The sequence below is a fragment of the Haliaeetus leucocephalus genome, unplaced genomic scaffold, assembly GCF_000737465.1.
Source record: "Haliaeetus leucocephalus isolate CR32 unplaced genomic scaffold, Haliaeetus_leucocephalus-4.0 Scaffold384, whole genome shotgun sequence".
Lineage (NCBI taxonomy): Eukaryota > Metazoa > Chordata > Aves > Accipitriformes > Accipitridae > Haliaeetus > Haliaeetus leucocephalus.
The window spans coordinates 9,062,811-9,087,079 of NW_010972820.1; the positions used below are offsets into that span (position 1 = coordinate 9,062,811).

Here is a 24,269-nt window from a genome sequence, read left to right on the forward strand (position 1 = left end):
GGGAAAGGGGTTGATATTTAAGGGCCAGTGACAGCATCCTTACTGCCACTGGGGCTATTTGAAAGGCTACAGATAAAAGTCTGGTTTCAAGCAAGGCAATGTGAGATTTTTGCCATTGATGCTGAGGGAGCCAGGAGTTCATGCTTCATTTGCTATAGCATTACACAGAGGTAGTAAGGTTGTTGTGGAGTGTCTATGCATTTCCACTGAAAACTTTTCTTCATTTCTGGAGTTTTGATATATGCAACTCCTGAACTTACTTTTGGAGCCCTAGTGTAACTAGGAAAATAATCACTGTTTCTGAGGATAGTGGTTTTAAATAGACTGGCATCCATTTAAAACCATTCTTTTCCTAAGAGTGAGAGTATCACTTTTAAGCTACCTATACAAGAGCTGTATCATTCAAAGTGATAGCAATACCGATTCCCTTTTTCTTAGAGGATTTTTCACAACTAGTGAAAGCAGGAAGAAGTAAGCACAAAATCATGTTACTTTTAATACCAATACTTAAAGAAAACTCACTTATTCATGCACAAGAACGAGAATTGAACAGCTTTTCTTTATAACAAACTTTTTCTCCCCTTTCTAACACAGAACGGATTTGGAAACATGCATTTACAAATATCCTTACTGCTGCTGTTTTGTCTGAACATTGTCCATGGTAGTGATGGATATTTTTCTGAGCGATATCAGAAACAATCCAGCATCAAGGGGCCACATTTTCTACCATTCAATGTAAAGAGTCAAGGTAAGTTTACTATTTTCTGATAATAAAACTAACGCAATCATTCCTCGTGGGTCAATACATGAACAAAAGCTCTTTGTTTATACTATTGGTATTCAACTTTCACTAACAGTTTAGGTTCATTAAAATAATGTCATCACTGCAGAAAGAACTGGCAGTGGCTCTAGCAGTTGCCTCTTATTGACAAAGATGTACACTTGCCACAGACAAATTTTTTTTACACAATAGTCACTAAAGGCTTATAGAGCAGAACAAAAATCACAGCTACAGATTTGATCTTCAGTAGTCGGAATAATACAACATGACTGTGTACATAATTATGTGCAACATGCTAATTATCCTCAAATTTCTTGATTGAACACTGGGGTTTCTAACAATAGACCTGTCATCTACAATATTCAGAAAGAACTTTTACATATTCTGTCACAGAACTTAGGTGTGAATTTAAATACATATCTGATATACATGGCCAAATGAAGATCTGTTTAACAACTAGAAACGCAAAATAAATTGATATATAGTTGTAAAAATGTGACATAAACCTCTACATAGTTTTTTCATGAGTGATTTAAGCTTATACTTTAATTACCAGACTAATCTCATAGTAATACAACAATTCTAGCTTTATTATAAAAAGTTATCTTCATTTCATAAATCAGTTGTAACAGACTGTAAAGGCAATATATAATTGCAATGCTGCACATTGTGACATCTTATTTCTGGGTATCCTCTCTGTCCTTATAAGACAAATGGGTGGCTATACTTAGTGTTTGAAACTATTTGAGTTCTGTTTTATTGTTCCATGCTTAGGCCAAAGCCTTTTTTAAAAACTTGAAATCAAAAGTTCTGACTTCCTAGGTACTGCATTTATTTCATGAATTGTCCCCCAAAGTATGATCAGGAGTCTCTATTGAAAATTATCATCACTAAAATTAAGAGAACTGAATCTTCCTTGTAAACATCCCGCTCTCTGCCCTGCCCCAGAACAACATTATTTTCTTTCAGACATCAACAGGCTATTCAGTTTTACAGATGTGGGAGTCCAGTCATTCAAAATTGCTTGCAAGTCTTCATTTAGGGAACAAGCATCAAAATTGAGGACTGGAAAACCACTGCTATTCTTCAGTCTGGAAAACAAGCATCCTACAGAGGGGTTTTAAGAAAAGTTTAAAGAGGGCATACTGTTAGAGATCATAATTTCTAGTCTGAGATGATCATGGAAGAATAAAACAGGAGTCTACAGAACCAAATTCATCTAACTATTGCCTAGTAAGTTCTTCCATATGCAAGTACCTCAAGTAGCATATGGCAAGTTTTTCATTATAGCTTACTTTTCCTATTTGGTCACCAAACATTCGCTTCTAGAGATTTAGTTACCAATAAATTATCTTTTTGTTTTGTATAACTTTGTGAAAAAGCAGCCTGGAACTAAAATTTCAGTCTAGACCCAGACTGGTGACTCACGGCAACATGTAATAGATCATACAATTTCTGTTGGCAATCAAAACCTATTAAAGCTTCATTTAATTTGGTGAAATTGTTTTAACAGTTTTAAGTATCTTGTTCTTGACAGCTCTCCAGTCAGAATACACTTTCCTTTTCTGTAGGTATTTAGTGTTATCATTTTTTAAAAGTAGCAGGACAATTTTTAAACCAGTAGCTCTTTGGCTTGAAATCTTCAAAAAGTCCTAGCTGAGAATAATCATTAAATTAAGTCTGACTGTTCAGCAATGCTCAAATAAGCCATTACTACAGGTTTTGTTACAGTCTTCATACTTAATTCAATACATAAATAGGGTTTGACTGCACTCAGAGAACGTAAACCAATTTTGCATCAAGATATGTGCCAAGACATAAAAGAGTAGCCAACCACTACTTCAATTTTCCTGGTAAAAATCCTACTTCATTGACGCGTTCAGCTGTCCTTTCCTCAGAGGACTTACCATTGTCTCTAGACAACACAATTACCAGACATTTTGATCTAAAAGCAGCACAACTTTGAAACAATATAGCTCCTCACAGAAAATCTCTATAACATCATGAATACTGACAAAGCCTTTAGCATCTTATGCAAAAAGGCAGTACCCACCACTTTGTGAACCTAGGACCGATACGAAGTTGCATCCAAAACATGGTAAAAAAGCAAGAAAAGCACTCTGAAGATAAAGTCTGATGCAATTTGCCACCGCCCAAAAACAGATAATTTGATCAAGTGCAATAACTGCATGTTACTTCAACACAGCTGAATAAAATGAATGTTGCCCAAGCTGCAGAAATTAAATTCTGACTGCTAAAGAACAAAATACATTTGATAAGCCTGGACATAGTTCCTCGAGTTATTGTTATGAAAGAGCAGACCTGGCTGGGGTCACTGTTGTCTTCTGCCAAAGTACCCACATAAATGCTTGGGTTTGGATTCAATGCAGTTGATGTATAAACCTATTTGTATTTTTCCCCTAATGCCTTACAACTGAAACAACATTAGCTCAGGAACTCATTTAGGTATTTGTATTGAGGCTTCGATCTGACCTGCCTGTGTTGTCTGATGTGAACAGGTAGTTTTTGAAGTTCTATCCATAGACAGAACCTATGGAATAAATTCTGAGTCCTCCAGTTGAGTAAGCTGTTTTGTCTGATGGCAGCTCTCTTTATCTGTGGTGAAGAGAAAAATATGTAACACGTAAAGAACATTTACATGCCACTTCTGCTCCAGGGTACGTGCTAATTCTGACAGGCTTAAGCCTTTCCAAATTATTTTTTCATATGATGTAGTTCTTAAAATTTGACATATCTTATGCCACCTATATAACAAGAAAACCGACTTGCAATTGCACCCTGCTGAATATGGGATATCAGTAGTAAGAAATCCAACAGTATCGGTAAGAAACCAAAGACTGCACCAGACTTGTCACTGGTACTCACAGATTCCACAATCTCCTCTGCAGCTGAGGATGCATGTTTGCATTTTTAGTTTGTCAGTAAAACAGACAGATTGCTTTCTTTCTATATGTAGAATTTTAACATCTTCCTTTTCACTGCCTTAAGGAGGATGAGATAGGAAGGTGTGCAAAATAAGGTGATATGCATTTGTGCCGATTTTATGCATCAGCAAAAAAAGAAAATGCACTCTCTACACTTGGTATATAAGAACAATTTCCCTGGCAATATAGGAAGAAAGCAACCTTGCAGATCCCATATCAAACTAAAATAAAATTTATTTCATATACACATCTCTATTATTTTTTAAAAATACAATATGTACAAGAATAGTTTTCTTCCTCCTTCAACTCATTTTTGGTTCATCAAGACTAGCCACCAATTGGAAAAAGGTATTAATTATCTAAGAGACAGCAGAATCACCATTGCATAAACTTTTGCACACATTGCTCTTTCTGTAAGAGGCTGAAAAGCTGATCCAATTGTTGATCAATTATCAATCTTTTCTAAATAAGCAACAAACAGAGTACGTTGCCATTATGAAAACCAGAATCCAGGCTCTTCCTATATCCCTCAGTTTTGTTTTTTTTAAAGTGACTTCTTAAATTAACATTCATCATAGGTATGGTATTTTGTTCTATAATGCTGCCAGTTGCTGCAAACTACTGAAGTAGTCTCACAACATCCATGTTAATCTTGTCTGTAATGTCCCACAAATCAGCAACCTAATTCCAACGCAAAGCTGCAAGCTCCCCCAAAGTGCACAGAAAACTAAGCAGTGAGCTTGTTTGTTTATTCCTCTGTGTGACATTTGGTTAAGTGGCTCCACCTGCTGTTTTGATAACTGGGAAAATAATGTATTATTAAAAAAAAAACACAATGCCAGAATTCTGACTGCAGTAAGATGAATTATCAGTTGTGACCTCACCACCGAGTGAAATTTTTATGACAAACAAAAATCTTTAGGATAGTATTTGAAAATATAACCTTCATATGTTTACCGAAAAAACAGAACCTTGGCCCACTTTTGGAAGTGTGTGGGGGGAAGGACAAATATCTCACTAAAATGTAGCACGCACTAGTTTCAGAAAAGCAGCTACACCTGCACAGGAAGCTTTCTCTGGTTTTGTTCACGATCAAGATGCAAGTCTCATGACTTGCTAAATCAGTTACCTGTTGGTTTTGGTTTTTCTTTTTCCTTCCTTAATACTTGCACAGCAGCTTTTAAGCTCTCTGATGACCCTAAATGTATTGAAGTCATGAAAAAATTCTAGAAGCCTTGTAGCTCACAACACAACTCCAACAAATTTGCACTTGTTACTTGTAAGAGCTCTGAGACACTTTTGCTCTGAACATCAGGTTCTCAGTGACCAGACACAGTATTAGAAACTTGACTTCTATGAGGTTCAAGTTAAGTTAACCCTTCACACATTTCACCATCATGCTACCAGTCTGCAAATCTGTTACAGCTGCCCTGGTTGACCCGTTTCCTCTCTCTCACAGGTGTGCAGATAAGGGGTGAACAAGGACCCCCTGGTCCCCCAGGCCCTATTGGACCAAGAGGACAACCAGGTCCTGCGGGAAAGCCAGGGTTTGGAAGTCCTGGTCCCCAAGGACCCCCTGGCCCCCCAGGACCACCTGGATTCTCTGCAGTTGGAAAGCCAGGCATGCCAGGTCTACCAGGAAAGCCAGGAGACAGAGGACTAAATGGTGAGAAAGGAGAAGCTGGACCTGTTGGGCTCCCAGGAGCAAGAGGGCCACAGGGACCCCCTGGCACTCCTGGCCCTGCAGGACTGTCTGTTCCTGGCAAGCCAGGACCACAAGGCCCTCCGGGAGCTCAAGGGCCGAGGGGCCTACCCGGCGAGAAGGGAGAGCCAGGTATCCCTGGAATAAATGGACAAAAGGGAGAAAATGGATTCGGCGTCCCAGGCCGCCCGGGTAACAGGGGTCTTCCAGGCCCACAGGGACCCCGGGGCCTCCCGGGTCCTGCTGGGGTAGGGAAGCCCGGCGAAAACGGTCTTCCAGGTCAGCCAGGTATGAAAGGTGACAGAGGCTTACCAGGTGCACCCGGAGCGGCCGGGATGCCCGGTCCCCAGGGTCCCCCAGGAGAACCTGGAGAAGCTGGCATTGGCAAGCCTGGGCCAATGGGACCACCAGGAGCAGCAGGCGTCCCTGGAGCCAAGGGACACCCCGGACCTGCAGGCTTGCCTGGATCCCCGGGTCTTCCAGGATTTGGAAAGCCAGGATTGCCAGGGATGAAGGGACACAGAGGCCCTGAAGGTCCTCCTGGCCTTCCAGGACCTAAAGGAGACCAAGGCCCGGCTGGTGTGCCAGGAGAACCAGGGCCTGCCGGACCACCAGGGAACATGGGCCCTCAAGGACTCAAAGGCTTGCCTGGTGAGAACGGCCTACCCGGGCCCAAAGGCGACATGGGCCCTGCGGGCCCCCCGGGCTTCCCAGGGGCCAAGGGCGAACGGGGTCTACCGGGGCTAGAGGGAAAACGAGGATACCCAGGTGAGCAGGGTCTTGCTGGTCCTAAGGGACACCCAGGTTTCCCAGGTCCAAAAGGCGACGCTGGCCACGCTGGGCTACCTGGCTTGCCCGGTCCAGTGGGTCCCCAGGGAGTTAAGGGAGTGCCAGGGATCAATGGCGAGCCGGGCCCCAGAGGGCCCTCGGGAATACCCGGGATCAGAGGCCCCATTGGCCCCCCTGGCCTGCCAGGAGCCCCTGGTGCGAAAGGTGAGCCCGGAGCACCAGGACTGCCGGGCCCTGCAGGTATTTCTACAAAAGGCTTAGCCGGACCCATGGGACCACCTGGACCCCCCGGCCCTAAAGGCAACAATGGAGAGCCCGGCTTGCCAGGCCCGCCAGGTCCTCCCGGTCCCCCTGGCCAAGCCGTAATCCCACAGATGCCCGACAGCTATGTTAAAGCAGGAGAGTCTCGGGAGCTATCAGGAATGTCCTTCATGAAAGGAGGAGTAAACCAAGCTCTTACAGGGATGCCAGTGTCTGCTTTCAGTGTCATCCTCTCAAAAGCCTACCCTGGGGCAACAGTCCCCATCAAATTTGATAAAATCTTGTACAACAGGCAGCAACACTATGACCCCAGAACAGGAATCTTCACCTGCAGGATCCCAGGACTGTACTATTTCTCCTACCATGTACATGCAAAAGGTACAAATGTTTGGGTTGCACTCTACAAAAATGGTTCCCCGCTCATGTACACCTATGATGAGTACAAGAAAGGATACCTTGACCAGGCTTCTGGCAGTGCTGTCATCGATCTCATGGAGAACGATCAAGTGTGGCTCCAACTGCCCAATTCAGAATCTAATGGTCTCTATTCCTCTGACTACGTTCACTCTTCTTTCTCAGGTTTCCTATTTGCTCATAACTAACAACATCCCACTTACACTGTCCTGACACTCTCTCCTTCAGACCGTTTTAATTGGGCGCTGATCTGATTCATCATTAGCAGGTCATGCAACTTCAATTTTGCAACAGAAATGGAGGAGGGAGTGAGAAAGTGGAAGAGATTGGTTCAAAACTAGTAGAATAATATTGTATGTTTTTAGAGAATTGTCGCAAGAAATTTTTCAAATGATGATCAATTGTCTGACTGAATGCAACATTAAAATTTTATGAGTTAATATAATGCACCAGTGGTTTTGGGTTTTTTTTGTTTGTTTTTTTTTTTTTTTTTTTCCAGAAGAAAAGGAAAAGCAGAATTTCTAAATATCACTTCTTATAACACATAAAGTAGCCATTCCAGGACTCTAGATCATACTCTGCTATACTTGAATTAACTGAAGGTATTATTCAAAGTACACAGTCTCAGATACACCACAATCATCACAACAGCTGGACAATATACTTGAGGAACATTCTGCTATCTGTCAGCTTCATCTTTAAACTACAGAACAGGAGTCAAGAAAACAACTCTAATACAGTGCATACCAGGTCACAGTTTTAATTTAGTTCCACTTTTCTTATTAATGCATAACTACCTTGGAGAAAGGTAGATTTACAAATTATTACCTGTTACTGAAGATCTAAGACTTTCACGATATGAAAAAGCAACCAGATTTGAAGCCTAGAAATCCACTTAGCTTTGTCTGATGCACATTTTGTAATCTGCAACAAACTAGGTCAATATTTTTTAAGATCCTAACATTCTGTAAAACTACAATATTCAGAGTACTGTAAAACAATTATCACCAAGTCCAGACACAAAATCAGAACAGCTTTACCACCCCAAAATTGGAGACAATCTTTGCACTGATTTTCCCTGAATAACTTCATTCCTTTAACACACAATAGTCTGGGGAATATATTTACTTCTTATAGTAAATTTATCAAACAATGACAGTAATTAGTCAGTAGACATAATCATATTTACCATACTTACATACACTCATGTCTCACAAACATTAGACATTGCATTAATCTGTTGTGGCACTATGAAAAGTTAATGGTATAAAGTAAGCTAGCTTAATAAAATTAGTGCTTATAAATTATGAAACCGTAATAGTTTGATCACATATGTCTTCCAATGACAATTACCATTCGTGTGCTTTAGAAGTATCATATACATCAAAACCTTATGAACTCAAAATATTATTTTTAGCTTCAATTTTTAAAACAGAAATTTTTAATCACTTGCACTAAAAGTATGTAGGCCTATGTTTAAAAGTTTTGTGGTATTACCATTTCTTCATGGAAGCAGAACCTGAGGCTTGTTGCATTGTATACGTTTAAAATCAGCAGTTTCCCCAAGTACTTGATAATACCTTGGGATTAATAAAAAAGTGAGGACACCTTTAGGTTGATCCATCATTAGCAAAAATATATAATGTTTTGGAAACTGTAAAGAGCTACCAAGAATGTAGCTTTGCAGAATTGGTTTTTTTTCTCCCCTTATTAAGCGCTGCTGGATAAGGAAGCCTGTGGTTTAGGCTATACTTCAGTAAAATAATGAATGCTTAAGTAGAGAGTGTAATGTGAGATCTGCTTATTTTAGCAGCCAAGTAGACCTAGGTAAGCAAATTGGTACTACTATTATAAACACTGCACATAAATATTTGTATGGAAATAATATGGACAGGACCACAATTTATAAGTAGCAATCTTGCGATACTTTTTTTTTTTCCAAGCCAAAATAAAACCCAAGACACTTGAGTCCGCATTGTTTATCCCCACTTTTCTACCTTCCTGTTTTAGGTCAAGTATTAATTACAGATCTCCTAAGAATTATATCTTTTTTGCACTAAAAATGTTTTCCTGGGCAGTCACTTGCATTAGTTCAGCAGCACTTTCCAGTATTTAAACATAGCATGTGCTGCTGCCCATATATTCAACCAATCTGGCACTTTTGTTTCGGAAACGAATAGAGGGACTGGGTACTGGAGCTGGAAAATACTGCTCAGTAGTTGTAAAGTTTCTGGTTAATTGCTTTATATATGAAATGTATGCCAAAGCACATGTTTAAAATTGTTGGAGATGCTTGGTGCTCAGCAGTACATTACTGTCCTGTGATTCCAATTAACTAGTGTCTGCACAAGAAACTGGGCACAGACAGTATTCTTAAAAGCATAGTTCACTAATCCTCACCATTCATCCACTTTAAACCAGGTTTTGTCCTTTAATGTCTTTGTTCCTCAAATGAGCACATAGGACTTCAGATAAGTCTACAGCTTAGTACCTCATGCCCGTCTTTTTGAAAGGTTTTCATAATTGTTCAGACATTACATAAGCAACTCTTAACATTGAAAAGCTAGAGATTACACACCAAATTGTGGCACGAGCACAACTTATACTTTGATTTTAGTTTTGGATTCTCAATTTAGAGGGGACCTTGAGAAGGTCTGTAAGATTTTTAAGTTTGTTTTCTAATATTTTCTCCACCTGAAGATCAGCAGCCTAAAGATAAAGCTCTTCCAGAAACCACATCTCTTCGGGATCATGGGCATTAGAGGAAAGAAAAACCAATATGAGATTAAAATGAAAACAAAGAGCCTGTAATACTACAAAACTCACTTCCAAAGAACTACTGAAATTTTTGGAGCCTTAAGTAGTCAAACACATGAAGCACCCAAATAATCCCTTCTGTATTTAGCCGGAAAGCACAGCAGAGAAGCGTAACAAATTTACTTGCTTCTATCTTTGTTGCAGTTTTCACAATTAAGACAAAGATCTCTCATCATGGGACTACATTGACATTAGGAATTTCTGATGTTTTGCAGAATTTTTGGAGGATTCTTTCTTATTAGCCAGAAAAGCATCGTTGCTTTTTGTTTGTTGTACTTGAAGTTGCATATAAAAGATATCACACACATATCACAGATATCTACATTCATTATCTTCTGCCAAAACAGGGTAATACCATAAACTTGTGACTGAAAACCTCTCTGTGTGTGTATGTGTGCATGTTTTGGGGGAAAAGATGGAGTAGTTTAGAAAGATCCAGAGTTTTCCTCCCCGAAGTCACACTTCCTGTATATCAGCATGCCGCTTCAGAATGCTGATCAATCACATTAAAAGAACAAAAACAAAATGCAAGTTATTAAAAACCAGGGTTTAAGTCTAGCACTTTCCTTCTCTGATAACTTTCCTTTTTGTAAAAGATGGTCAGTGGCAAATTTCTCAGCTGCACCCTTGAAAGCCGAGAGCAGATTCCATCAAGCCTTTTCATGGGCAATTTATGAAGTCTCTGCTGCCACATTAGCCATGAACTTTTTACTTCCAAAATGAAACATAAACTTATAAACTCATTGAAAATATTACCAGTATATCATTTTCCCTATATAACCACAGATGCTATGGTTTTCAGAAGTGTCAGGGAAATTATGGGGAAAGACAATTGTGCAAGAGAAAGCAAACTGCCTTTAAGAGAAGAAATTTTACAAAATTCTGCTCTACAAAATTATATTAGGCAACTTCCTCCTACAAAAACTACTGATTTTTCCATCAAAAAAAATCACCTAATCTGAAACTTTTTACATGGAGATAATTATACAGTACTTCAAGTCCTCATTACACCTCTGAAGATCAAACTTGTTTCCATAATGTGTTGTGGACCTCTGTCCACGGATTTATATAGTGTAAAATGCATTGCCACATGACATTTCCTTTAAAATTGCTCTTTACTAATGCCTATAGAACATACACTAAATGAAACACATACAAAGTTATGTAAATAACCTTAAAATTGCAAAATATTCCAGTAATAAGTTAAAGATTTACAAAAAGGATTCTCAAGTAGATTTAATGCTCAACTTGGATATCAGTTGCAAAGGGCATTCTTGCACGTATTATTAGGTCAGAAATGACCATTTGACAAATATCTGTGTTCCTTGCCATCTGACATCGTACTTTTCTGATAGTATTGTTTAATAGAGTCTCCCAATTTTTTTTTTTTTTTTTGAGTTATTCTTCACAAAGGAAGGTCTAAGTAACACAAGACTATTTTGGAACCCTGTTAGTTTCCCTCTGCAAGCCTCGGTTCTTTACTTCTTTACAAGTAGGAGAGTGGGTTAATACCCTTCATTAGGCTGAGTCAGGACAATCATGCCTAACTGAAAGAGCCATCCAAAAAAAATATCATAGGGCAATTATCTGAGGCAATTACCATAGCTAAGACAATGAAAAGCAAAATCCACCAGACAGTTGATTATGATCAAAGAAATCATGCAAAAAAGAGAAGGGACATAGAGAAACAAGGGCATACTGACAACAAACCAAAGTGAACTGCAAACACTTAATGGATTAAAAAAAAATAAAACAGTCGTTCTGCTCTGTCACTGACAATGGCACTACAAAGATGCCATTTCAACTTGGGAACTTTGCGTCTCCTCAACTGACCACTTAATAAGTTTGCTTTTGAAATTTTACCTTGACTAGCTGTTAATGAGCACTGCTTTTGTCTAAAGGGTTAAACCCCCTACAAGACATTGAGGGAATGGAGTTAAGTCAAGAGGCTGTGGTTTTGAGGCCAGGCTCTGGGCTAAGACAGACAGTGGGGCTTCCTGGTATGTAGACATTGGGCTGGAGCCAGGTTTAGGAGTTTCCTCAGGAAGTTATGTTAAACTTGCTACTGAGAAAAAAATAAATCTCTTAAGCGCAAACTTGTGAAAGAAGATTAGTACCATTATTCTCATTTCAGAGAGGGACCTGAAGCAAAAAGAGATACTCCATGGGACTATCACAGGTAAGTGATACAGGAAGAAACTATCTCTGGTTCTTCTGATTCCCTGTTTAGTGCTTTATCTACCAGACCATGTTATTAAAAGGAAAATAAGACCACTATGAAACCCTTCAAAGTGATGCATGACAGAGTAGCACTTTCATGTATTAACATATTTAAGTAGTGTATACAATCTGCATTGTTTCACTTCTGATTTTGCAGAGCTTTATCCAAAATAACTCATGCCTATCAGTTACTATGTTTTCAGCACTGTTGTACGTATACCTCATGACTTTTATAAGAGAGAATGAGGTGTATTAAATTAGGTGCCAATTCCAATAGGAGTTAGAAAGGATTAAAGCATATCCCACATCTGTTTGTATGCAGATTCCATGCTTACATATACAAATAGGTACCTGATAGGTAGGTATATGCATAAACATACACACGTGCACACAAGCAGGCACTTGTATATAAACAAACCCAAGCAAATATTTATATGAGTTCAAAGATCAGAGTTTAACTTTTGTTTGATCTAATTTCCAAAGAACACTTAAAAATTATTCTTTGACAAATGCTGCATGATCACCACCTTTTAAAACAAAGCGCTTTCATGATTTGAAAAATGAATTAACAAAAATGCTCAAAAAAGCTGATTACGATTGGTTTAATATCAGCAGAAAACAAAGGATACATTTATTTCATATCTGAATGAGTTTGTAAAGGAATTCTTAACTACCAGTCACACTCTAAGCTCCAATGGAAACACAGCAACGACAAACAAAACATTTTAGGAGTTACCTTGCTGTCTTTTACAACATGCAACCTGACATCAACTTCTATTTTTGTTTGAAACTTCTCTGAAACAATTTTTTCAATTATATTTGAAAGGAATACAGCAAGTAGTACAGCTCTGGTGAACAAAAGGTAAGTTTTAAGAGTGTCCAAACTACACCTGTGCCTCATGGATGTTGCATTAACAGAGGTAACTATTGGAAAATACTGTCAGCAAAATGATACAGAATTCCAAACTGAGCTGCATATAATCTTCCTACAAAAAAACATGGTTAAAAATAAATTCAATTAACTGTATGCACACACAAGATGGTTAGCTTTTATTATCAACTAATTATTTTATATGCCTAATAGAAACTCAGAAGTCAAGTCTGTGAAAGAATGAAAATCATTTCTAGCTGAAGGGTATCCAAGATATTTTCCAACCCTAATTTACGTTACAGTATTATAAAGTTGGCTTTGGGTGGAGGAAGACTATTATTAAAAAAAAATAAAATTTCCTCAATTTTTAGTAAGTTTATAACAAAATAACAATCACCTCACTATTGTGTCAATACTACATGAGGAATTCTCATCAAAACTAGAGCACTAAAGAAAATTACCAATATTAGTTAGTAATTTATTTTTTTCCCCAGTGCATTTCTGATTTTGTTTATGATTACAAGAACATAAGGAATAGAATCAAAATACAGTTCAAGAATGTCCACATTACCATACCAATCATGGTAAGAAACCATTTTTCTTTTAAATTCAGTGAAGTAGCACATCACAAATGCTTTTGAAGATAGCAAAACAGTTTTAGCTAAATGAAGTAGCAACAGTAGTGATAAAGATGCTCTATTCCAGGATAAGCATATGTCTATTATACAACTATTTGTAAGCTTGAAAAGTAAAAGCTGTGTTGAGTACCCTGCAGTGTACTTGGAAATGCATTTGCTCTGGGAAGCACATGTAATATTTTCAGCTATTATAGTAAGTTTTCAGTGAACCCACTTACCTTTAAAAGCTGATATTTTATAATTATGCTGGATAGCAGCCACCATGTCCTTCCAGAAGTCATATTTTTTCTGACCATCATGCTGTAAGTGTCAAAAGGAACCTAGTCATTATATCACGTATCAGCTATTTTGAGCTTTTGTATTGAAACAGTGACAGCAATGCCATTAATAAACAAAAGCATTTGGAGTAAAACAGTCTTAGGCAGTAGGATTTGGGACATCAGGACTCGGTAGTACCCAGCTTAACTTTGGGTAACCACAAACACATTATCTCCCTACTCCAGGAGGTTATGGTGGAGGTGGGGGGAGGAAAGGGAAAGGAGAAAGAATTCATATTTGTGAGGAACTCCAAAACGTTACAGCAAAGCAGGGCATTAGACAGAACAGTGACTTAATGAATGAGCCACCCCACTGACATTTGGGAAAAAGAAGTGCCTAGAGCTACAGATACTGTACTTAATTAGCAGGCTGACATTATCTGCAGCCTGGCACTAATATCACCTTCCAGCCTCAGAACTGGCAAACCCCTTCACTATAATTTAGAGGTAATGCCCTTCTGCCAACAGCTCCACCCAAACACCGTATAAAACGTTCATCCAGAAGCCAGGCTGAGTGGCACGGCATTGCATTGTACTCCGGAGACTGCCAAACCCCAGCTCTGGCAGAAGGACAGGGAAAGGCGATCTGTGCTTGGGAACAGGCTCTCGCCATTCCTAGAAAGCTGCCCGGGCACAGAGCTGCTCCAGCTGACCTCAGCCGCCCTTCCAGCATCTCGCCAAGGGAGAGGAAAAGATTCTCAACCAGCTGAGCCCCACAGCACTCTCAAACTTCACAAATTTTAGGAATGCTGAATTCGACGGATGCAATTCCAGAGCAGAGGATCAGCCATGAAGCCTGTAAGAGGTGCTCAGAGTTACCCGGCTGCAGTAAAGCAGGTGGTACAGTCTCTTTGAGTTTGTATGCCTTGGAAAGTATCTTTGTAGTGCTGTTACAGGCCTTCCACACCTACTTTAGGATAAATTTCAAGGCAACTGTTTAACAGATTTCACAGCATTGCTGCCCTGTGTGTCCTGACCACTGCACTGATACCTGAATGATGACCCATTTTGTAAGCACAAAGCATTTTATGGAGAGGGAAACATTCAGAAACTAAAAAAAAAGACAAAACAAAACAACCAAAAAAAACCTTCAACATTGCCAGCCAAAAATATGTAGTTTATATGTACTGAAGTAAACTGTTACATCAGGCCTAATCTGCCATGGAGGCTTCCAGAGGAATGGTCTGCCCTTAATTTCACAACTAGCAAGTCACACAAGCAAGGCCTTTTGTGCATGACTGATGAGCACTACGGCAGTCTGCTTATCATCCACCAGCTCTGCAGGTTAAGAGCAGGAAAGATACAATGCTGTGGCTTTCAAGGTTTTTTTTTTTTAATCCATTCCTATAGCAAACTGCCACAGAACTACAGAAAAGAACTAATAAAGACAAAAGGTTTCATATATGTCAAACTTCAGTTAGCTGCTAACCAAGGTCATTATTCAAAGCCATGTTCAGGAGATGCTGGGGAGCACCTATGTGTCTAGTGGCCACTGCACTAGCCTACACTAGCTTTAACCTTGAGACAGACAGATTCAACTGTCTGCTCCCCTCATACTCCACGTGGCTGACTTGCTCCTTAGTTTGGTGTTTTGGGATTTTTTTTTTTCTTTGTTTCTTTTCAAAAAATCAGTGCAATGAGCTAACAGTTCTTCAGAGTGCTGTTTTGAAGACAGATGGGTACTCATTTAAAAGTGGGTACACTTCCTTCACAACATTTGACCTCAGGGAAGAGTAAACTCAAACTAATTCCTTGCAAATCCACAGCTGTTGCATGTGAGACTTAAAAGAAAACAGACCAATTCCCAGAAAGCGAAGAGAAAACTGTGTGCATGCCCATGCAGTCCACCATGATTTTGGTGTGATTATCAAATGTGATTTCGTTAGCTGAACTATCAGACAAAGTGGTATTTTGTGTAGCTTTTCAACGTGAAGATCCAAAACACCGAGAAGCTCCTCTGCTTTGTCTGAAAGCATGTAAGAGTTCTGGCTCTGAACACAGCAAAAGCAGATTAATTTTTAACAGTGTAGAGCAGTCCAGCATCCAACTCCTGTCTAAACCCATTCTGAATCCAAACCTAGCAGTTCTCCCATCTGTTTCCAGTAGCAAGCTTTCCTGATCCTAGAATGTTGTCTGGAAATGGTAGGAAAATAGCCCTTACTAAACAGGCTCCCAGAACAGGAAAAAGAAGCCTCCACCTCCTTTTAAAAACGTGGAAGAAGAAATTGTGATTGTTTTTAACCATCAGTATGCAGCATTTTGCAGGCACGAGTGCTGGAGAGGCCTACCACCTCCTGCCTTGCATCCACCTCACCTGTCTGATGCTAACCTTCCAGGGAATAACTGTAGCCCTCTTGTTGAAACTGGGCCAACATCCAGTAAAATATTCAAGAACTGCTAGTTGATAGAGAGGGTGCATGACCCACTTCTGGTAGCTCTCTGGAGAAATGGCACAGGTTTGGTTCTCTCTGGCTGAAGACAGCACTGATCCAGGGTCAGTGCTTCAGCTCGTGAACTAGTAACTGAACGTGAAAGCTTATTACACACGTGCTATGACCTGCTTTCTCTCTCAATAAGTAGGTGATTTGTGCCAAGTCTAAATTAAATATAAAATAAAGTAATACAATACAGGTGTTACATCCGAGACAGGGTTGTAACCCGTGAACAGCTTAGAGGAAAGAGATCAATCACAAAATTAAGAGTGTTATGGTGCACCTGTCCTCAGTGCTTCCCGATAAGCTAGCTTTAGCTAACTCTTCACGCAGCACTTGGACTTAGCCAGCAATCTACTCAGCATGCTATTTTGGAGTGGAGGCTAAAGCATCAATTCAGCTGATACCCAAAGGAATCCCAGATACCAGCTCACAGCTCTGAATTTCACTCTGCAAAGTTTAGTATTGGCAATTTTCAGTGCTGCAGCGCTTTGGTACCTTTAAGATTACATCAGTACTCTTTTGACACGAATATACTTACTGTATGAGAAGAACCCTCTCCTACCCCCAGCTGCACACAAGTTAAGATTCAAGCCTTCTTTAACACCACCAAATCAACTAGCATCAAACTTCAAAGGTCGGATTTAGGACATTCTATCTATCTAAAAATCACTGAAAAAGGTTCAAGCAATTGTATTTTCCACCTTGAGAATTTAACTTACTGTTTAGCAGAGAAAAAAAAAGAGGATACTATTCTAGAGGTGTATTTACATCTGTGTACATAGATCAATATATTTAAGACAAAAACAAATTTTAAAAAGGATGGAATGAAGCTTTCAACTCATTAACACCTAGCAAATTAGCAAACCACGTTACTCAGAAGACTTGCATTAGATTTAATTCAAGTATCATCAAGTATAATTAACAGAGATTTTAAGAGCTATATTCTACATATCACAGCGTAAACTTGAGACAACAGTGCATTTCTATTCGTATCCTAGTTATTTGTGCCCTCTGGTGGAAGTACATTTATTTTGAACATGCCATGTAGCTTACAATTATCTTCAGAGACAGCTTTAATACACGAAGTCCAACATGAAAAATTCCAAACAAGAAAAAAGCTAAAGACGTTGATGTTGTTCAATATGCTATTTGTATGCTTTTAATAATGCATGCAAGAAGTGTAGCAGGGGAAGAGAAAGATAATGCAATACATAGTTTCAAACCAGTTCTTACCTGATCTAAGCTGTCCACAACCCTTGCACACAAGAGAGCTCCTGGCAGGTCAAAATAATTATCATACAAATAGTATTTAGCTGGAAAAAAATAATAAAAAAAATTCTACTTTTTTTTAATCCATATTGTATGCTTTAATCACAAATAAAAAAAAATACATTTAAATAATAATATAAGCTCCTATTTGGATTTTACTGGTAATAAGCATTATCTGCTTCCCAATCTTTGTCAGCCTTCATTCCCACTTCTGATTCACATAATTGGCAACTGAAAGTTGTTCACTGGCATCAAGGCAGTAATATTTTGAAAATACATTTTAAGGTTCTAAAAGTTAAGGTGGAAGAGATGGGGAAGAACCATGAGTTTTAAGAGTCGGGACAGTATCATTCAACTCTTCCAAAATATCTATTTCCCTAGCAGTGGAAACACAAAGAAAGGGTTTGAGAAGTTGTTTCAGAAATATTTGGACAGGTCTTACACATAGTCTTGTCCTTTGCACACACATGCTGCAGACAGTACCTTAGCCCAAGGGGAAGCATGCCCACATTATTACATGAACCCGCAAAACAGAACTAAGTCAGGAGGGTGCAAATGTCCCCCCAGACTGAGGTCACGTTCAACAACTCTTTCCTACGAGTGAAATTACTTAACCAGTGATATTTTATTTTTTTTTGGTATTCATGATCTTGTCTGTGCTGTCTCTTAGGTATATTAAAGAACAAGTCAGCAAAACAGGGACCAACATTCACAAGGGAGACCAAGTGCACTTTTCAATAATAAGAAAGGCACATTTGCTGTATGACCAAAGGAAACCTTTCCCTTCTACCCTGTTGCAAAAGATTACCTGCAGTTTAGAATAAGCATCACAAACAAGTCTATGTCAGCAAAACTCAAGGAAAATATCTCCATTACATAGGATGATGCAACTTAACTGAGGACTTTATGTGTATTACTCACAATCGCCAAGATCAAATGGAGAGGAAGCACAGAGCAAGAACACAAACCTAGCCACAGTGCCTTCAAAGTGACTTCCATCTTAAACGCAAGAAACTTCAATTGCAGGAGAAGTTTTGTTTCCAGACGCACTCTGTTCTTTGCACCTGCCTCTAGTAACAGCACTGACAGCAATGAGTCAACAATTAAGAAAAATTTAAGATTTGCCAAATACATCCTAAATGAGATAGGCTAGTAATCTCAGTCTACTTCATCAAGGCACAATGTGCCCATCTCTATAACCAAAACACTCCTACAATGTCAGCTCATTTGTCTCATTGGTGACCTAAATTTAAGTTGAACTCTAGTATTAGAAGTTGAAAAAAGAAAAAAACCACTCTTCCCCAAAACATTTACCTATTCCAGTAATTGTTAGCTCAAGTATTTTTAAATATTTGTGGTAAGAACCAACAGTACGAGGCACTGAAGGGATCAGAGCAATTTCAAAGAAGAGGACATGCTAAGTTATAGCTACCTGAGCGGGAAACCATTCCACTGACTGTATTAAAATGCTTCCACTCCCTCCTTCCATATGTCTCCAGGATCTCTTCGGATGTCATGCTCTTTGTACCATGGGTTGCCCTATTTGTGCATTAAGTTATTTAAAAAAAAGGGGAAAAAAAAAAAGTTTGAAAACAGCCAAACCACTCCTTGTGCAAAGTAATGCATTGCAACTGAATACTGAGGTGCATGCAAGTTGATCAAAAGTAACTCTTTTTATAACTTAGAAGTTTCCCATGGCCTAAGCTTTTATCATATACATTACAGTCCTCAATAAAAGCCTTACTACACTACAGTTTGGTTGGCTGGGAGCACAGCTGCTGTGCCTCACCTGCTAACACAATCACTCTATTGCTTGAATGTTCTCAATTGTGTGAGGACACTCACTATACTTGAACTATCAATATACACTGCACAATAAAACACACTGCAGAAAGCCTATACATCATTCTGAAACCTGGTAACATTCACAGAATGCAGGGCAGAACTATGGAAAAGTGCTAGTTTGAGCCCTGCAAGCAGCTGTGTAATACAGAAGTGTGCACAAGCCTTTTTAGGAATTAAAAATCAACTAGTTTGATCACCAAACTGGGCCCCAAAAGAACGCAGACTCCAGTTTTGAAGCAAATGCAGGTAATGCTAGAAATAATCCTGTACTACTCCTCCCTTAATGTGGTATACCCTCTAGTCTTGAATTCTGCATTTTGTACTCCGAAATTCATGGTACTAAACAAATTTCAGGATACACAGCAGAGACTCACAGGTATTTCTTCCCTTCTTTCAATGAGATCTGATTTGCTCTAGCATCTTCAAGCTCCTTCTCCCACATGCTATCAGAAAAAAACCAGTAGAGTCTATCTTGCGTACTAAGTCAAACAGATTTTCATTTTGGACAAAAATAAGTGGGAAATGGGACTGGGATTGATATACTTTAGGTATATTTACTTTTCAGATTTGCAATTCAAAATAGCAGTCTTGTATGTTTAAAAAAAGGAGGGAAAAAGGAACTAAGAATGTACTGAAATGATGACTGCAGGCAAAATATAGCTTTAAAGAGGAAAATAACCCAGAAATTTGAAAGAGAATGTGTCAGTTTCTGTGTTAAATTTACCTCAGGCTATTTAAATTACACATTGTAGGCCTGCAGAATTTTGAACATGTACGGTACAAAGATAATAGTGCTCCCATCATTAGCATTAGTCATTAGCACTGACTCTGAGTCAGGTTACTCATAATCCAAAGAAAAACCTTACCCCGGATCCTAGCAAAACTGGACAAAGAGTGCATTGGTAGCCACTGAAAATGTGAATTTACTTTCAGGATCACTATGCCCCCAGAGTCTTAGATGTTTACTAAAAATGATACATTCTTTACTAGCAGCTAACATGGAAATATTACGAAAAGACTGCATATGTAACATTAAGAGAAAGTGAGCGTCACACTACCAAAGAGTATTTAAACTTTTACATCCAGTTAATGAATGTATGCTGAAATTAGTATTTTAAATATTTAATAAAACTGAGAGATGGCTTTCAGAAAGAGGTTAAAATTTTGGTGTTCATTTAACAGTATAAATTTATTGTCAATATTACCTTAAAACTGTTCCATCTTCTGCAAGTTTCAGGAAGTCTCCTTCTTCAATATCCAACACCAAGCCTTTGCAACTAAGAATAATTTTATTTTAAGGAAGAAACAAACAATTAATGCTTTCAGAGGAATGCCTTGTTATATATCAGTGAAATGCAGTTACGGAAGCTATACAGTGATGCTACACAAAACCAACGAAGTCGCAACCCTTCAAATACTTCCATGTTTGAACAATGCTCTATATGTGCAAATACATATTACTACAATGAGGACCGGATTTCACTTACATAGCAAATTCCTACTAAATAAATCCAGTTCCATTGTTCAGTGAGTTCAGTGACTGTTCATATAGATAAGGTTAGAGGATTAAGGTCCAAACATATACAACTAAGAAATGTGATATTTAAGCCACTTCTATTAAAGAAATGTATCTTTTTCTTAGTGGCAACTCCCCTACTTATTATTACTAGACTGATAACACCATTTATTAAGGGAGAGAGGGGTAGAACATCGTTCTAAATGAGGCAACTCAATATCCAAGCAACACGTGAAGCAGAAGCATTGCCATGCTAGCCAGCACTACAAAGGTGAAGAGTTGACAGCATAGGACAGATACCCAACAAGAGTTCCTAACTCTCCTAGTAAATCTGTACCTTTCAGATAATTTTTCAAACAACCTAAGCAAACGTAAATTCAACTCATTCAGAGTTCAGTGGCTAGAATAATAATGAATAAATGAGACTGAAAAAGTAACAGCACCTGCACCCTCTGTTATAAGGTACCCAAAGGAAAGAAGATATGCCATGAAGGCTGCAAGCAGACCCCAGCCTTTCACAAATGACACCTGGGTGAGTAGCACTGACACACAGCTACCAGCACTGTGGGCTTGTAGGTCCATGTTAATGAACCTCCGGCTCCAATAAGGGACCGAGGCAGAGATATCTAGTTCTTAAAGGATTTCATGCACCAGAGGCCTCAAAATATGAGAAACACAGATACATTGCTTGTCTCATGAAAGTTGAAATCGATCCCTTTGGAAACCGTCCAATCAAATACTGAATTGTAAAAACAACTGATCAAAACCACTACACAATAATGCATACATTACTTAAAAAAGCCCCTGTGTTACTCCTAAAAAATTTAGTGATTACCAGGCCTTCAAGCTCCCACCCCCGTGGCCTAGATAGGGCCAACCTATTAAAGTTGGAAGATCGGAGATTCACATTCAAGCTCCTGCTCAGAGGCCACTGAGCTCAGAGCAGGAACTTGCATTTCAGTCTTTTGCATCACAGGTTGGTGGCTGACCTGCCACCCAAGGGCCACCTCCTGGCATGTCACCTTTCCTCAGAAGGCTGTTGGGATTATTCTGCCTTACACAAACCAACCCACATCTGTTGAGATAAAAATGACAAAATTCTGATGGTTACTGGATTTACCAGTTGCATTGAAGGTAGAAGACAAAGGAGATACTCTTTTTTTATGTAAGATAGACTAAAAGGCTTGTATCTAGACAGAAGCACAGACAAAGCAAGCTTGGATGCTCCGTTCTCTCTTCAAAATACCACATTAGAAGTATCTCATGACAAATACTTGTTCGAACGAGTATTTAAAACTGCAATTTTGGATTTAGCTATCGGGCTTGACAATCGTAACAACAATCGCCTAATAAGAGCAGCTGTTTTCCAAGCTTTGTAAAAGTTAGAGCATAAAGGAAGTTACTTTCAACATACTCACCAGAAGTCTAAGCTGTCTGGAGCTAGAGTCAGCAAGTCTTTGTCATAACCCTTCTCCGTTACCAGATACTGGGCAAAACTGTCATATATTAGCTACAAATGAAAAAATACATGCGTTAACTATATTGATTAAGTGAGACGAAAGATACTGCTTCCCTGGCAAGTGGCAAGATGCAATTGTTAGCGCCTCCTAAGCGAAATGAAACCAGGGAGCTAAGGGCCCCATCCCACTGTCTCCACTACTGGGAAATAGTGCCCGAGGTTATTTCTGTCATGGCTGGAAAACAGCTCAAGATGCTCACACAACAGTTCTGATGCAGTGTGTCCAGCATAACCGAGTTTACAGCATTCTACCTCATTGCCCTTGTGCTTCATGACTGTTGGGAAACCAAGGTGGTAAGTACTTAAGACTAGTCACTACTTCCCCCTCTCCAATCTTTTTTTGTTTTGTTTTGTTTTTAATTTTAAACATCATGGTTACCAAGGCTCAATAAACAGCTTCCAAACCAATAAACAACCACCATCAGGGGCCATTTTAAAAGTATTCAGAGGAACATGTTTTGAAGGAAACAGGCAACTACTAAGTAAATTTTTACTACTTCTAAGTTCAGAAAGAACACTGTTAAAGCCAGGTACAAGAGTCAGCAATTATTAATGTAATGTGCTGGTAAAGTTGTACAAGAAGAACCACGTAGATGCTGCCAGGTCCTTAAGGCCCATCCAAAAATAGTAATCGCTCCCTTTTTGTCATGGTTCTTTCATTAAAGCTGTTCCTTGGCCTTTTTTTTTTGATTACAAAAGCTGCTCTTGGAATGAATACGAATGTCTGAGAAAGACTAATATAAAGGCCAACACTGAAAGAGCGAGAACTAACTGCCTCTTCAGCTGTGCCTGTCAGCCTTTTAAAGTATTTTTTATTTCCTACAGACAGGAAGGCATGGAATGGGCGTGCATCAGTCAGCCTATGTGCTGTGAGAAGATGAAGAGTGAACTAAGTTTAGTGAAAGTTTTCATTTTTTCTCCATTTTGTTAACTAGGTATTTTTTGGTTTGTTGGTTTGTTTTGTTTTTTTTTAAAATTCTTTTAGTTATCAATTGTCTAAAGTTTGCCTTCATTGGACAAAATTCTTATCAGGAAGAATGTGCCTGTGTAAGATGTAATGTGTGTGGCGTAACAGAAAGAACATGGAAGGTAAGCCTATAGTTTCCAGCAGGAACTTCAGAGCACATACAGTTTATAACTTGCTACTATTGAACCCTCTTTTGTAAGGAAGATGCCTCTCTACAGAAAGTCACTCACAGCTAAAGGAAGCAATGCAATTTTTCAACGCAGGGCGCACTGAGCCGAGCCTATTTATAACCGGAACACTCATAAACATTCATTTCTATCCCAAATTCAGAAGTATCTTGCAATGAGTGTAGGAGTCCCACGCAGCGCAAAACGTACTGTAGGTGGACGGAGGGAAATAAAAGGGGAGAGGGGGACACCCTGAGCATCTGTGACACAAGATAGCTCCGCGGCAAAGCCCTGACAAAGAAGGACGAGTCAATGAAAGATTAATAGGAAGCTTCAAATGCGCCAGTCGGAAAAAAAAAAAAAGAAAAAAAGAAGTGCCAAGGGCGGGAAGGCACAGCACATGGCAGCGGTCCCCGCCGTAAGGGACAGGAGGGCTAGGGCAGAGATGCCGAGCGCCTTTAAGCTCGGCGTTTTATTTTAAGCACCCGTAAGTTTGCAAAGATCGCCTGTCGAAAGTGCTGCGGACTTTTAGCTCTGTCCGCGGCATCTCGATTTTGGGGGCGGGGAGGGGGGGGGGAGGAAGGCTCTACCTTTTCCTCAGCGCCGCTACAGTTGGGAGAGCTCTCAAGAAGCACCATTTGCAAAAGGAAGACGGAGACATGGCTGTCCCCTTGGCTCGGGCGGAGGCCTGCTGGGGAAGCGGCCGGCGAGACAGGCATTTGCGTTTCCCTTCGCTTTTTAGGTTTCTCCACAGGGGACCTCAGCCGGCAGGCTCGGGGGTCCCGACCCCCGCACC

At 39.5% G+C, this 24,269-nt stretch overlaps 2 protein-coding genes across 2 annotated transcripts in view; one reads left to right on the forward strand and one right to left on the reverse strand.

Annotated features, from left to right (window-relative positions):
- Nucleotides 1–24,269, reverse strand: part of NT5DC1 (5'-nucleotidase domain containing 1) — a 148,881-nt gene that overhangs the window by 124,325 nt on the left and 287 nt on the right. The window contains exons 2-6 of the mRNA XM_010573436.1: nucleotides 22,239–22,330; nucleotides 20,510–20,581; nucleotides 18,892–18,998; nucleotides 17,424–17,503; nucleotides 13,657–13,738 (exon numbers count right to left, since the gene is read on the reverse strand). Coding sequence (XP_010571738.1) covers nucleotides 13,657–13,738; nucleotides 17,424–17,503; nucleotides 18,892–18,998; nucleotides 20,510–20,581; nucleotides 22,239–22,330 — 433 coding nt within the window. The remainder of the gene's footprint in view (nucleotides 1–13,656; nucleotides 13,739–17,423; nucleotides 17,504–18,891; nucleotides 18,999–20,509; nucleotides 20,582–22,238; nucleotides 22,331–24,269) is intronic.
- On the forward strand, nucleotides 610–7,337 carry COL10A1 (collagen, type X, alpha 1). Its single transcript, XM_010573434.1, has 2 exons — nucleotides 610–748; nucleotides 5,186–7,337. Exons 1-2 carry the CDS (start codon nucleotides 610–612, stop codon nucleotides 7,078–7,080), a joined length of 2,034 nt encoding a protein of 677 aa, XP_010571736.1. The 3' UTR covers nucleotides 7,081–7,337.

Excerpts from the sequence above, each read along its gene's own strand:
- COL10A1 (XM_010573434.1), top strand. The coding sequence starts at position 610 with ATGCATTTACAAATATCCTTACTGCTGCTGTTTTGTCTGAACATTGTC. Across the intron at positions 749-5,185 it reads ATTCAATGTAAAGAGTCAAG|GTGTGCAGATAAGGGGTGAA; the intron begins GTAAGTTTACTA and ends TCTCTCTCACAG.